General features: G+C 33.7%; 1 protein-coding gene across 1 annotated transcript in view; it reads right to left on the bottom strand.

Moving 5' to 3' along the window:
* Positions 1 to 396: 396 nt before the first annotated feature.
* The window catches only part of LOC123295340 (transcription-associated protein 1), a 52,455-nt gene continuing 39,177 nt past the window's right edge, over positions 397 to 13,674 (bottom strand). Inside the window, exons 12-18 of the mRNA XM_044876652.1 lie at positions 8,794 to 13,665; positions 7,033 to 8,167; positions 6,836 to 6,945; positions 6,234 to 6,631; positions 4,081 to 4,634; positions 1,786 to 2,414; positions 397 to 609 (exon numbers count right to left, since the gene is read on the bottom strand). Coding sequence (XP_044732587.1) covers positions 532 to 609; positions 1,786 to 2,414; positions 4,081 to 4,634; positions 6,234 to 6,631; positions 6,836 to 6,945; positions 7,033 to 8,167; positions 8,794 to 13,665 — 7,776 coding nt within the window. The 3' untranslated portion in view covers positions 397 to 531. The remainder of the gene's footprint in view (positions 610 to 1,785; positions 2,415 to 4,080; positions 4,635 to 6,233; positions 6,632 to 6,835; positions 6,946 to 7,032; positions 8,168 to 8,793; positions 13,666 to 13,674) is intronic.

Genomic DNA, 13,674 nt, shown 5'->3' with positions numbered 1-13,674 from the left:
CATTGGTAACTAGTAGTTGCAATCCCGCCAACTGGCGATAATAATTCATACTAATTACAAGAGGAAAACCGTTTTCAGTAGTTCCAATTTAGATTACCACCAGATGACAATACTTGTACTTACCATTTTCAAAAATAAATCCATACAGCTGGCGATAATAATTCATATTAATTAAAACAGGAAGTGAGTAGTCCGTTTTCCAATTTAGACTGCCGGATTACTTACCATTTATCAATAAGGAAGGCAAAAGAAGGAAAACAAGAAACAAAAATGACTAAATTATAAAACCGTCATTTTTTTTATTTAAAAAATAATATATTTACATTGTACATTTAAAAAACGATTTACTTAATACTTCTTCATTATTATTATTAAACATAATTATTATTATAAATAAAAAGTAAAAAAAAGAATATGATCAGTTTTGAGTAACGATATCCTTACTTGATCACCCTGTATCTAAAACACCACATCAAAACACACATAATTATGTATTACACACTTTTTAATACTCTTTGTAGCTATTTTCATTTATAGCCACGGATGCCAAGCTGGATCCATTCGACATAAATTATCAGCACTGCTAGCACATACCACTAATGTGCTCACCTAGAATAATATTTCGACAAGTTTTAGTACGTTAAAATATTTACTAAGAAATATGCAATTGTCAAGTACACGGTGTCCAAAAATTGAATATGCTTCAAGGACAAATTTTAAACTATCAACCTCTTAGTGAATCTATTACATTAGTAATCAAAGATAGTGCTCGATCCAGGGCACTACAGGGGTGGGCGTGGGGTGGCGAGCAACCACCCGGAGATCTCGACAATCGGGACTCAATAAGACCAGGGATATTCTGAAAACTGGGATTGTATGAAAAGATTCATTATAATTTATAAATTAAATAAAACACTGAAAAACACCATTGGAATCTATATACAGGGTGCTTTTTTAAGTTGACATATGCTTGAAACTCGAAAAATAACTTTTATCGATAAAAATGCTTCAAACGTAAAATGTTGAGTGTGTAGGCGCACATCTTACGCCGACATTAAACGTGACCTAGGTTTGCTCTACTCCACAACTAGTAATAAATAGATGAACACTTTAAAAGAAAGTTGTTATTGATTTAAAAAAGTAAATTTTTTGTTCGAAACATTTTTCCGCAAACCGTACAGTTTAGGCAAAAACAGACTGACAAGTTTTACCCAAAATCTATTCTGCGAAATCTAGGAACTCTTTCAAAAAAATTTTCCAATAAATCCAATAGAAGTGTTTTTCTATAAAGACTAGATTTTCTATAAATCCAATAGAAGTGTTTTTCTATTAGAAAAGCTAGTTTTTTGTTTTTTATTATCAATTAGTATCTAAACTATTCGATTAACAAAAAAAATGTTTCAAACAAAAAATATTTGTGTATTTATAAAGAACAATTTTTTAATTTAAAGCGTTCATCTAATGTTTGTCAGTTATGAATCAGAGTGAGGTTTTAATAGAAACTAAAAAGATAGAGTTCGATGCTGGTTTAAGGCGTGTGCCTTTGAAAAAACTAACATTTTTCGTTTGATGCATTTTCCTCGTTTAAATTTATCGAGTTTCAAGAATATGTCAACTTAAAAAAAGCCCTGTATATAGGGTATAATAATATAATAGAGTGGAAAAACAAATTATTGCTGATTTGATTAGAGTGGTATCACTTCTTAACAATCAATGTTTGTCCTATCTTAAAAAACATCCTGCAGGTATCCATGATGAACACCCTGTGTGTACAAGAAGACTTACCTTTGAATCATTAACATCAAAATTCGCCAAGCCATTCAATCGACTTGCAATCACATTCACAGCTTTATTAACCATATTTATTAAATGATCCGTATCGGATTCTTGTTGTTGAAGATTTGCCGTTACTGTATTATCCATTACACCACCTGACGATGCATTGGCGGCCGCAGCAGCTGCTGCCGCTGCCGCAGCGATATTTAATTTCTTCTTGTGCCCGGCAATCATTTCATCTTTTAATATTGCACGCAATATTGATTGTACTTTAAAATTCGGTTGTACCAAGCAACGAGCTGCCGCAATCATACTGGCTGTTAAAGGTCCACTCACACCAATGCATGTTAAAAATTCAATAATATTTGGTGTTAAGCGGAACGGTACTGGACGATTCGTATCTAATTCGCCCGTATGATCGTCCACATCGAATTTGAAATAGGAAATGTTGATGAGTCCACTATCTTGATGGAGATACATCATGTCAGGATTTAACCGTGTTAAATGCAGAACGTATTCACCAAAACATGCGAGAGCTAATTGTAGAGTGAACATTTTTCTAAATGTCCAATAATCTGTAGCGGACGGGAATGTTTGTAATGCCCAATTTTTAAGCATTGTTTTTGGTACCATATTTGCTACAAAATAAACAATTAAAATTAAATATATTACCCGCAAAAAAAAGTGGCGCACTTAATTGTTTTCTCAAAATTTCAAACATATATACAGGTTGGGCCATTTTAATCTATACACCTAAATATCTCGTTTTGTAATTAACCAATTAAAAAATAACTTAAACAAAAGGGTTTCTTTAAGAGCCAATTTTAAACCCCAAACGCATAAAGAGGGGTAATGAATTTGACCTCTATGTGTGTGTGTGTGTGTTTGTCTGTCTGTCTGTGGCATCGAAGCTCCAAACCGGAGATGATTTTGATTTTTTATTTGTTTGAAAGGCATTTAATCGATTAGCTTTGTTTCAAGAAAATCGGTTCAGTTTGAAGAGAGCTACAAAGAAAAAACAATAAACGGGGTTTCTTAAATTTTGTAGACACTTGTTTTGCGGAGCAGAATAGTTTCATTCAACTACGACTGGAAATCCTTATTTTAGACCAAAAAAGATCTCGTGAACGTTTGAGCTCCTTGGCTTAAGTCATATTTCCCTCTAACTATATTTCTTATTTAAAAGAGTTTTTATTAAAATGGAATTTATGTATTTCCCAGTTTTTGAAAATATTGTAGGAGGGGGTGCAATGTTAAAATCTCCAAAAAGCACATCCTTAACACTAACCCAACCTTGATACCGATTTTAAACTCGGTAGCTAATTTGGAAAATCTGTACTGAAGTTAAAACCCATAAAAACATAATAAAAATATTTTTCCCTCTGGCAGCTCTTCCAAATTTTACAAATCGAATTCCGCTTTCATAACATCAATCAACCTTATATTCGAGAAAAAATATACAGGTGTCTTTTTTAAGTTGACATATGCTTCAAACTCGATAAATAAATTTAATCGAGGAAAATGCTACAAACGAAAAATGTTAGTTTCAAAGGCTCACATCTTTTACCGGCATCGAATTCGATCTGAGTTTTCAGGTTCAATTAATCCCTCATTCTGATTCATAACTGACAAACATTAGATGAACGCTTTACATTAGAAAGTTGTTCTTTATAAATACGTAAACATTTTTTGTTTGATAGATTTTTCTGTAAACCGAATAGTTTAGACAGTAATTGATAGCAAAAATCTAGCTTCTTTTGCGTTTGTTCATTCAATTTGAATAAAAAATGGTCTTCAAAGAAAAACAAACCACTGTTATTGAATTTACTGGAAAATTTGTTTCGAAAATTACTTAGATTTCACAGAAACAATTATACGAAATAACATTTTTGATACGAAAAAATAATTTTGTCTAAAACATAACAGTCCGTTTTTGCCTAAACTTTTTGCGGAAACGATTTGCGGAAAAATATTTCGAACAAAAAATGTACCTTTTATAATCAATAACAATTTTCTAATTTAAAGTGTTCATCTATCGATTATTAATTATGGAGTAGAGTAAGATTTACATTGAGCTTGAATACCTAGATGAACTGGGCGTAAGACCTACATACCCAACATTTTTTGCTTGAAAAATTTTTATCGATAAAAGTTATTTTTCGAGTTTCAAGCATGTGTCAATTTAAAAAAAGACTCTGTATACATGTATGCCAGACATACTAAAAAAATTATGATTTGGGGGTTATGAAATGGATTCATAATACACTCCGACCCCTAAATATTGATAAAAATGTGAATACTTACATTGTACAGATTTTAAAATGTCACGTAGCATTGGATGACTCGCCTGTTGGCCCCGCTGTTGAGCATTCGCCAATCGCTCATAATACATGGTAATCGGTGCACAATAATCAATGTTCAATTTAGCACAACCATTTTTAAAGATATCCAACAATGAAATAGACGCTGGATTATCTTCAACTAAACGTATTTGAGGTGAAACAGCAACCACTCGTGGTACCGTGTAATGTAAGAAACGTTTTGAGGTTTCTTTTTGTTTACACAAATAATGATTTAACATTCGTAATAATTGTAGTACACGTTCTTCACGTCTACCATCGCCAATACCATCGATTACGACCAAATATGGGTAGATTTTTCCATTATGACCACGTATGTATAAACGTCGTGCGGCTGTATTATGTTTTTGTACAATATCCGCTTTTGGCATGAATCGTGCGATTCGAACGAAGTAGTGTGGATGTTTTGGTAATAAAAATTCACCAGGTAATTCTACTTCAGCGGTTTTTAGACTGAAGTTTGATAAAAATCGGCATTTTTCTTCTATTAATAATGATCTGAAAATAAAACGTGAAAATCGTTAAAATTTATTTCATAAAACATGTACGTCAGGGTATAGGTCCCTGTTTCCACTGGGCACATTGGGCACTTGTGCAGAGCCCCGCGATCGACAAGGACTAATATTTTGTACTTCGTGACAGAAAAATGAGCTATTTTTGTTAACACATCAATTTGCTTATACACTCTGATACAAAGCCTATCTCTTTTCTATAGCTGTCCATTATTTGGTTTTTGAAAACTTCGAAAATTATCTAACTTTTTTTTGTTTTTCGAGAATCTTTCACAAGACCACTAGTTGAAGCTACCTGCTAATTTTCAACTCCCTATCTTTTATAGTTTCGGAGAAAATGGGCACCAAAGTATTGTCCTAATTTACTAAGCTTGTTACGAAGAGTGTGATCAAGGTGTGAGGATGATATAAGTTAATGAAGATAGAAAGAGAGGGAGTTACGTTTCAACAACATAACAATATCGATCAATATCTATGATTATATTAAAATTATAAATTTACACATAGACCCAGTAGCTTAGTGGCATAACACTGAACTTCAATACCGGAGACCAGCATTCGAACCCAGCACATGTATATTTAAATTTTTTTGTTTTGTTTTTATTACTCAATAATCTTAGAAATAATATTTATTCTTAATACTTCTCCATCAAAACTTCTCAACTAAAGAAGTTTTACTTCAGTTGTGTGGTCTAAGCACACCGGTTTTTTTTTTTTTGCGAACACGTCATTTTTTACGAGTACCTGTTTTTAGATTTCGTTGAAAACTTTTTGGATTTCGTCGATAAGCGTTCTCATCTGTACCTGAACCACAATGGCCAATAATCTGAACACTGTCGATAAACTTTTACATTATTTTTAATGAAAGTTTTCCATATCGCAATTTAATATTATGAATATTACAAACATATTTTTTTAGATCACGCTGTATTTAATAGAAATACAATTTAATAATGTGAAATCTGGTTAAGTTTTAGTTTTCCTTGTCCTTCAGAAAATTGTGATTGAATTTTGTATTTATTCTGAATTATTCTACAAAGAGTAGATTTTGGCACATTAAATTCGACACAGACTTCATCGCGTGTCTTCCCACTTTCATAAACGAATATTAACTTAACGGTTTTTTACGTACTGATAACGATTTGAGCCTTCGTTTCGTCATTTTTCAAATAAACATCCGTATGACAGTAAAGCAAAACTAAAACTGAAGGTCATTGAGGCTCAAAATTAGTTAAATGCGGAATTTGCGGATAGAATAAGAACAATTAAGTAAACAAAGAAAACGATATTATCTCAGTTCTCAGTTACAGAGGTTAATATATATAAAATTCACACGCTGTCTCAGTTATAGAGGTAACTAGGAAGATTAAATCGAAAGAACCAATCCCAGATATAGAGATTTGCTTCGTCCCACTAGCAGAGGTAATTAATTCAGTGCCAAAGTGTTGGCACCTCAGCATGAAGGACCAGTTATGAATGTTTATCACTTATCCAGGTCTCACTTAACCAAGTTTCATTGTAGGTATTATGAATATTACAATCATATTTTTTAGATCACGCTATATTTAATAAAAAAACATCTTACCTTGGTAAAACTTTCGTTTTACTTTCTAAAATTTTCACCCATTTCTTCAATTTATTGATTAAATTGTGTAATTTCATGGTAGTCAAATGTGACGAATCAAAATCTTGAGTGAATTGTGTTTTGATTTTTTGAAACACTGGATCTTCTGTTGTAGCCTTTATACGTCTTGCTAGACTCTCTGATGCTAACGAACTAATTTCATGTGCTGAATTCGCAATATTTTCAATACCGGTGCCAAATGTTGTCACCAATTTATGAACAAAATTTGATATATGTGGTGTGATTTTCGCTTCGTTTACATTCGAACGATTTTCGAATGCTACAGCATAACATTTAGCTAAACATTGACGTAACTGGCGTAAAACTTCTTCGTACCAGGTTTCTCTAAACCAACTCATCTGAAAAGAAAAAATTTTTGATTTTTGATTGCTTTTTAGCGAGAGTAAAAAAGGTTTAAAATTTAATTTAATTTTATTTTATGACAAGAGAGCGTGTTCATTTTGCCGAAATATATTTTTTTGTGGTTTTTTATTAGGAAAATCAACATTTTGAAGTACTTTTCCAAACATAGTATCCGTATTGTGAAAAGAATTTTGACTTACCTCTTCCACAAAACCTTCAAGACTTTGTAACACTATTGGATGTATATCTCTTACAATACGTAACAAATTTGTACATCGCAATAATGGTGGGTTCGCCCTAATTGAACCACCTTGACCTTGACCTCCAGCAGCGGCTGTACTTTGCTGTTGTTGCATATGTTCTTGCTGTGTTTTCTGTTGTTCCGATTGCGATTGACTCAAATCAGAATTTTGACCAGCTGTATTCGCCGCATTTGCTGATGTGTTGTTATCACCACTACTTGCGGAAGTCGTAACAACACCCATTTTAGTTTTATGGCCCACACGTTGTTCAATTTTAATCGTTAAGTATAGCGTACGCATTGGTAAATATACAGCTTGTGGAAATACTCTTGCAACTTGTGTTAGTAAATTGAAGATCACTTCACCAGGATATTGTACCAAACAACTAACTAATTGAGGAGTCCATGGTAGCCAGTGTAAAGCAGGTACACCATTACTATACTTCTCTAGCGCTTCCATTAAACTTGATTTATCATCATCGTAAGTTAGTAACCATAAAACTTTCGCTAAATATTTTCGAGATTTAGATTCAGGAGTAACTTCCCGGTGTGTACGACATGTATGTAAGAAACAAGTGATTGCCGATACACCAGTTTGTATGTTTGTACGATCGCGAGTAAATAAAGCTTCTAAATAATCACCCCATAATGCCCACGCTTTAACATCTGTATCATTAATTTGTACCGCTGCGGAAAATGCTTTATTCGCTTCGTCCGATTTTCCAAGTTGTGCTAAGAATAAACCTTTCATTGCATAATATTCCGCTTTCATCATATCCGTAAATGTTGATAAATTCGTTGTTTCCACAACTTTATAACCTTCTTCGAGTGATGCTTTTGCATTATCTACAGCCGCCATTTGTAAATAACATTTAACGTGTTGACAGAACTTTTCGAAAATATCACCAACAGGTACCAAGGGAATTGTATAAATACGGGATAACGATTCTAAACATACGCCGGTTAAATTATGTTTACGTGCGATTTTTGCAAAATGTATGATGGCTTGAGCGCTTGCATGGATTCCCAACATGGCGGGATTACGTGTAGAAATGGTACCTTCACCTTGAGCCGCGGATCCGTTATCGTAGTATTTTGCAATAAATTGATAGTGATGTTGACGCCATGTGAATATGTCTGACCAATGGGACAGGTCATCTGATATTACGGGTAAACGGTTCTTCCATGTTTTTACGATCGCTTTCATGTCATCATATGGTTCCCGTAATCCGGGGGATGGTTGAACTAATCGTTGATATATTTGTGCAGCTGCTTCTTGCAATTCCATAATCTATTCAGAAAAAAATTAAACTTTTAGAATGTAAATAGAATTCTAGAATCCTTACTAATATTATAAATGCGAAAATAACTTTCATCTGTCTCTCTTGCTGTCACGCCTAAACTACTGAATCCATTTACATAAAATTTGATACAGAGATAATCTTGAGTCTGAGAAAAAGTATATCGGCTACGTTTTAATCCAAAAAAAGGTTCTGTAAGGGGTTGAAATAGTGGATGCAAATTTAGGGAGATGCTACTAAAATGTGTTATGAACCGATTTAAATGAAATTTGGTACAGAGATAGTCTAGAGCCTGAGAAAGGATGGGTTACTTTTTAATGCAAAAAAAGGTTGTAGGGAGGATTGAAATAGGAGATGCAAATTTAAGGGGATGCTACTAAAATGTGCTATGAACTGATATAAATGAAATTTGGTAAAAAGATAGTCTAGAGTCTGAAAAAGGACATAAGCACAAAATAACAAAATCGACGAAATTTGAACAAAATAAGGGTAAGTGAGTGCATATGAAGTGAAGGTTATAACACAATAATCTTTCTATTTAAAATTGAAGTTGCCCAAGCGAAGCGGATAGTTCACAACTAGTATAAAATAAATAACAAAAAAACAATTTCTTTACCTGTTGCGCAGCTTGTAATAGTGGTAAATGTGCATGACTAACAATCTTTGGAAGACGTCTCCATTCGCGCATACACAATCCGGATGCTAATTCCACGCAACGATCTACAACTTGTAAATGGCGTTCTTCCGTGTTGCAAATACCAAGAAAACCACGATATAAATTCACTTTCCATGCCATTTCTTTCGGACAACTATACTCCACTTGTGCTAAGGCTTCTTTCATCGCAGTCCAATTTGGTACACGCCATGAACTTTCCAATATTAAAAATGAATTTCGTTCATGTTTCGATACACCATACTCTAGTAACAAATCCCATTGATTTAATTCTTTGGCACAACGAATCCAACGTTGTTCCCATAATAAAACTTCTTTTTGGCTAACATTCGTATCTTGTTTGTATCGACTCATAGCAACTTCATATGCACCTTGTGCTTGTTCAAAAAATCCATGTTGCTCGAATGAAATTGCAATAATCGTTTCACGGAATTTCGCATGTCGTTGCCACAATCCAGACCACATATCATCTTCACTTAACAACGCATACATATCACTTAACGAATCCATTATTTCAGCTTGTGGACTAATCTGATCCGATTCGAAGTCATAACAATCCATATTCGCGTCCCTTTTTTGTTTTTGCACTTGCGTCGATGCATTTTGATCGAATGCCATTTGTTCCAAATTTAAGGTCATACGATGCCATAAATTATGCGATTTACCTAAATATTTCATCGCTGCTGGTTTTATTGGAATTGTGGGTGTACATTGGGACAATGCTTCCAAGAATGTTGTCATAGCGCTCGGATGACAATCTTTTTGAATGACATGCGTACCAGATGACACAAATGAAACAATTTCCGGTATTAGCATTGTATGTTGATTTGAATATAATATTGACCATAATCTTGGGAACATATCCAGCCAAACTCGTTCAGCTAGTTGTGTATCCATATGACATAACTGTGCCGCAGCTTGTAAAAACTGTCCCGTTTCAACTTCTCGAGCTTTACTTAAATAATCTGCTTGTTGATTCACATGTTGTTCAATTGTTTGTATTCGATCTGGTTTCGATTTTTGCGGCGTACCTCCTGAAGTATCCGTTGTTGATAAGCTTTGTTGTTGTTGGGCACAAATAACAGGATCTTTCTGTATAAATTCAAAAACTTTATCTTTCACTTTCGAATCCGTATTTCGTAAAACAGCTTCCACACTCGGTAATAAACAACTATTTGGTGCCATCTGTATTGGTTTGCTCGAAACAGCTGTGACTAGTAACAATTCAATACATTGTTTTAACCAATAATGGGGTCCAATTGCATCCCAACTTTGGGAGCATACAATGTATAATAAACGATCAATTAATCGTCTACGCATTGATGCATCCAAAACTTGGAAGAATTTCGCACGAATTGCTGGTTGAACGGTACATCGTAAACCACTCATAAATGCCGGTTGAAGTTTCATACTTAATTCCGTAGTTTTTAAATGTTCATCACTATATACATAATTTACTAGCTCCAAAAATTGCGTATTTAGCTCAATATCATCGGGAAAACGTTTTTCAACATACTGCATTAATTTCACGAGTAAAATACTTTTTTCACGTAAACTTGGAGCTTGTTGTAACGTTATTGAATTTCGACATTTAATCCATTCTTCTAACATTCGAGTAATCGCACGCATAACTTTAATATCTTGAGTTTTTTCGATCAAACCAACTAAAATTGTTCCAATAAATGTTTTCCGTTGTTCGACACTCATAACCACGACTCGAGTTTTTACTAAGTCCAAACTTAATATTAAAAGCTCCGATGCTAATTTATCTGGACCGGAATTATCATTAGACGATGTCGAACTTAAATGTTCTTTAGTCATTTTTTGTAAAACTTTCATGAAAGCTGTGATTATTTTATCTATACCGGCAGGATTTTTGGTACAACATGCTTTTAATATCATTAAAGGTCCAAATAACGAAGATGGAACAGGTTTTGGATCTTCTTCATAATTACGTAATCCATCTGAGATCATAGTACCCACATTACAATATAAAACACGTAATTGTTCGTATTGGCAACCAAAATTCGCTCCAGATAAATCAACCGGAAACATTGAAACTAATTTCGATAACAAATTGTGGACTAAACTAATAATTTTTGTTTCTTTTGTATACAAACACGCACTGAGTCCTGTTTGTAAATGTACAAAATTATTTAAAATTTGTTCATGTTTCATAACACTTAGAAGGAAATTTAAGAGTTCTAATGCAGTGGAAATATTCGCGTAATTTGGATCACGCCCATCTACAGTAAGGAAAACTTTATTAAACCATTCATCAAGTTTTAAATCACATTTTTGTGGCCATAATTCAGGTTTAAGGGCAGTTTTTAATAAGGTAACACAACGTTTTGATAACATTTCACCGGGTGTTCCAGCTCCACCAGCTTGTTGAATTGGTATCGCACTATTCGTGGATTCATTCACTTGACAAGCTAAACGAAGTAAGAAATTAATTACAGCATCTGCATCCTTGGATTTGATAGGTTTACGAGCGTCTGCATCTATTTTCGGCGAGGGGGTGGTAGATTGAGGAGGTTGACCTGGTGTGTTTAAAATGTTTGTTGAAGTAGTAGTGCCAGCTTGAGTTGAGGCTGGTATCGGTTGTTGATTAGGTCCAGTAAGTGCAACTCTCTTTTTATCCTGCTGTACGAGATCATCGACTTCATCATCTTTCAATCGTTGAAGTTCCCATTTCACAATAACTTCAGCTAATTCCACAGCTAATTTTTTATGTTCCAATGTTGAAGTTTGACTAAATCCAAGTCTGTTAATTGAATTCACGATGTATTGTATCAAATGATGACGCACCGGGTAATAAACTTTATAATGACGAACAACGAGCTGTAAAATATGATAGAGCTGTTGGACACTATGACCTTCTTCAACAATAATTTTCTTCGTCCAATGTATTAACATTGTATTGCCATCTTCCATACGGAACGGCATTGCTGGTGTTAAAATTTCTAAAGCTTGTTTCACCACAGCTCTTGCTTCTTGAGCATGGGCTTTTACTAAGCTATGAAATACTTGAAGAACAATTTTTTTATGTATAGCAAATTTCTCGATAATATGCGCTAATAATAAATGACCATGATACCGAGTTGTAGCGTCAACACAGTTCTTTACCAGCAAACAGGGCCAAGCGAAGGTCATTAATTTTCGGAGTTTATTTCCCTGTTGTTTATTGCTACTAGAATCGTGGATATGTGGTGAAGCTTGTTCGACCAGAAGGCATGAGAATTGTAAGAGTGCAATTCGAAGACAATCTTCTAAATTAAACGATTGTTTTTCAATAATATTATAAATAAAAATCGTTACAACATTTGGCTGTTGAGAATCAACAATATTTCCGGTTCCAGCTATTAATGCATTCATATTTTCCGTTCCACTATCGGAGAAGCATGGAATCAAAATTAATTGAACAACATGACACTTTAAAACTTGTGAAACTTGATCATTTTTGAAAACTTCGACAAATTTAAAGAATGCTTGACGTTTCCATTCAATTGTGTAGTTTTGTGCAACGCACGTTTCTAGGAAATCTCGTAAAAATTGAAAATCTGGTATAAAACGGTGACAAAATGCCCGTAATAATTCAAATAATAGTTCGATTTGTTGTGGATCATGTTGGAAATATTGGAGTAGTATTTTTACAATTAATTTTGGTTGTTTCCAATGAGTTATGTCGACAGTGTCCACTTTAGTGTGTAACTCTTGATATGCGTCATCACACCATATTTGTTTGAGTCCATCAATAATTTGAGGTTGTTTCGATAACCATTGTGAGTCATATTTAATTAAGAGCGAAATAATTCTTATCGATTGATGTCGTAATTCGTATTTATCTTGAAGCGTTAGCTGCTGATTCGTATTATTTTGCATTATTAAAAGCAATTGAATTAATCGTGGCACACAATAATTTTGTAAATAATCACGAAACGATTTTCCATCATTATGTTTAATTAAGTAAATTAAGTAACGACTCCATTGTTGATCTTTAAGACGATAATCTTGTAAAAATAGTTCCAATGTATCACCAGGATGTTTTAATAAAAATTTCATTAACGGTTCCCGAAAAGCACTTGACGCTTCAACTAAAAGTTGTTTTTCCGTTTCCAAAACTAACTCACAGAGGATGCTAATAAATTTCGGACTTGCCGATGTGATACGATGAAAAATTAAGATAATTATCGCAATTTTCTGTTCATTTTCACCATTTTTCGTTAATTTTTTCGCATCTTTTAAATTATCTAAAAATTGTTTTAAATGTTGTAACAGTTGCTCGCATAGTTTTTCGTTAAATATTGCTGGGAATAGTTTCGTGAGGTATGATAAACGTTTCACAAAGTTTAACGTTAAATTACGACTATCGCCGAGTGAAATTAAAAGTGTACGCATTGTTTGACGTACTAAATCAATATCAATTTGATAGCCGTTTATAAATTTATGCATACACTCATAAGCGGTTTCTTGTAGCTCATTATTTTCCCATCCAAGGGCGTCATATAAAACTTGAAAAATTTTCACAGATATGTCTTTTGGTAAACGATGATAAGTTGAAATGCAACGAAGTGCAGCTTTACGCACAAGAACTAAATTACTTATATTTTTATAACATTGTAATTTAGTTAAGGCGTCATGAGATTTACATAACAAGAGTAGTAGCTCGTCGAAGAAGGATTTATGTGTGGGAATCTTTAGATCGAATGTAAATAGACGAGGAGTTAACATCATACAGAAGGTGTTGCCGTCCATTAAACCAATTTGTGCGTTAGCTGGTTGTAGAATTAACTGATGTTTTGTTGGTGGAACCTGCAACAA

This window comes from Chrysoperla carnea, chromosome 3, assembly GCF_905475395.1.
Source record: "Chrysoperla carnea chromosome 3, inChrCarn1.1, whole genome shotgun sequence".
In the NCBI taxonomy this organism is placed as follows: Eukaryota; Metazoa; Arthropoda; class Insecta; order Neuroptera; family Chrysopidae; genus Chrysoperla; species Chrysoperla carnea.
The sequence above is the reverse complement of the archived record's forward strand: the minus strand, read 5'-3'. Positions and strand labels throughout refer to the sequence as shown.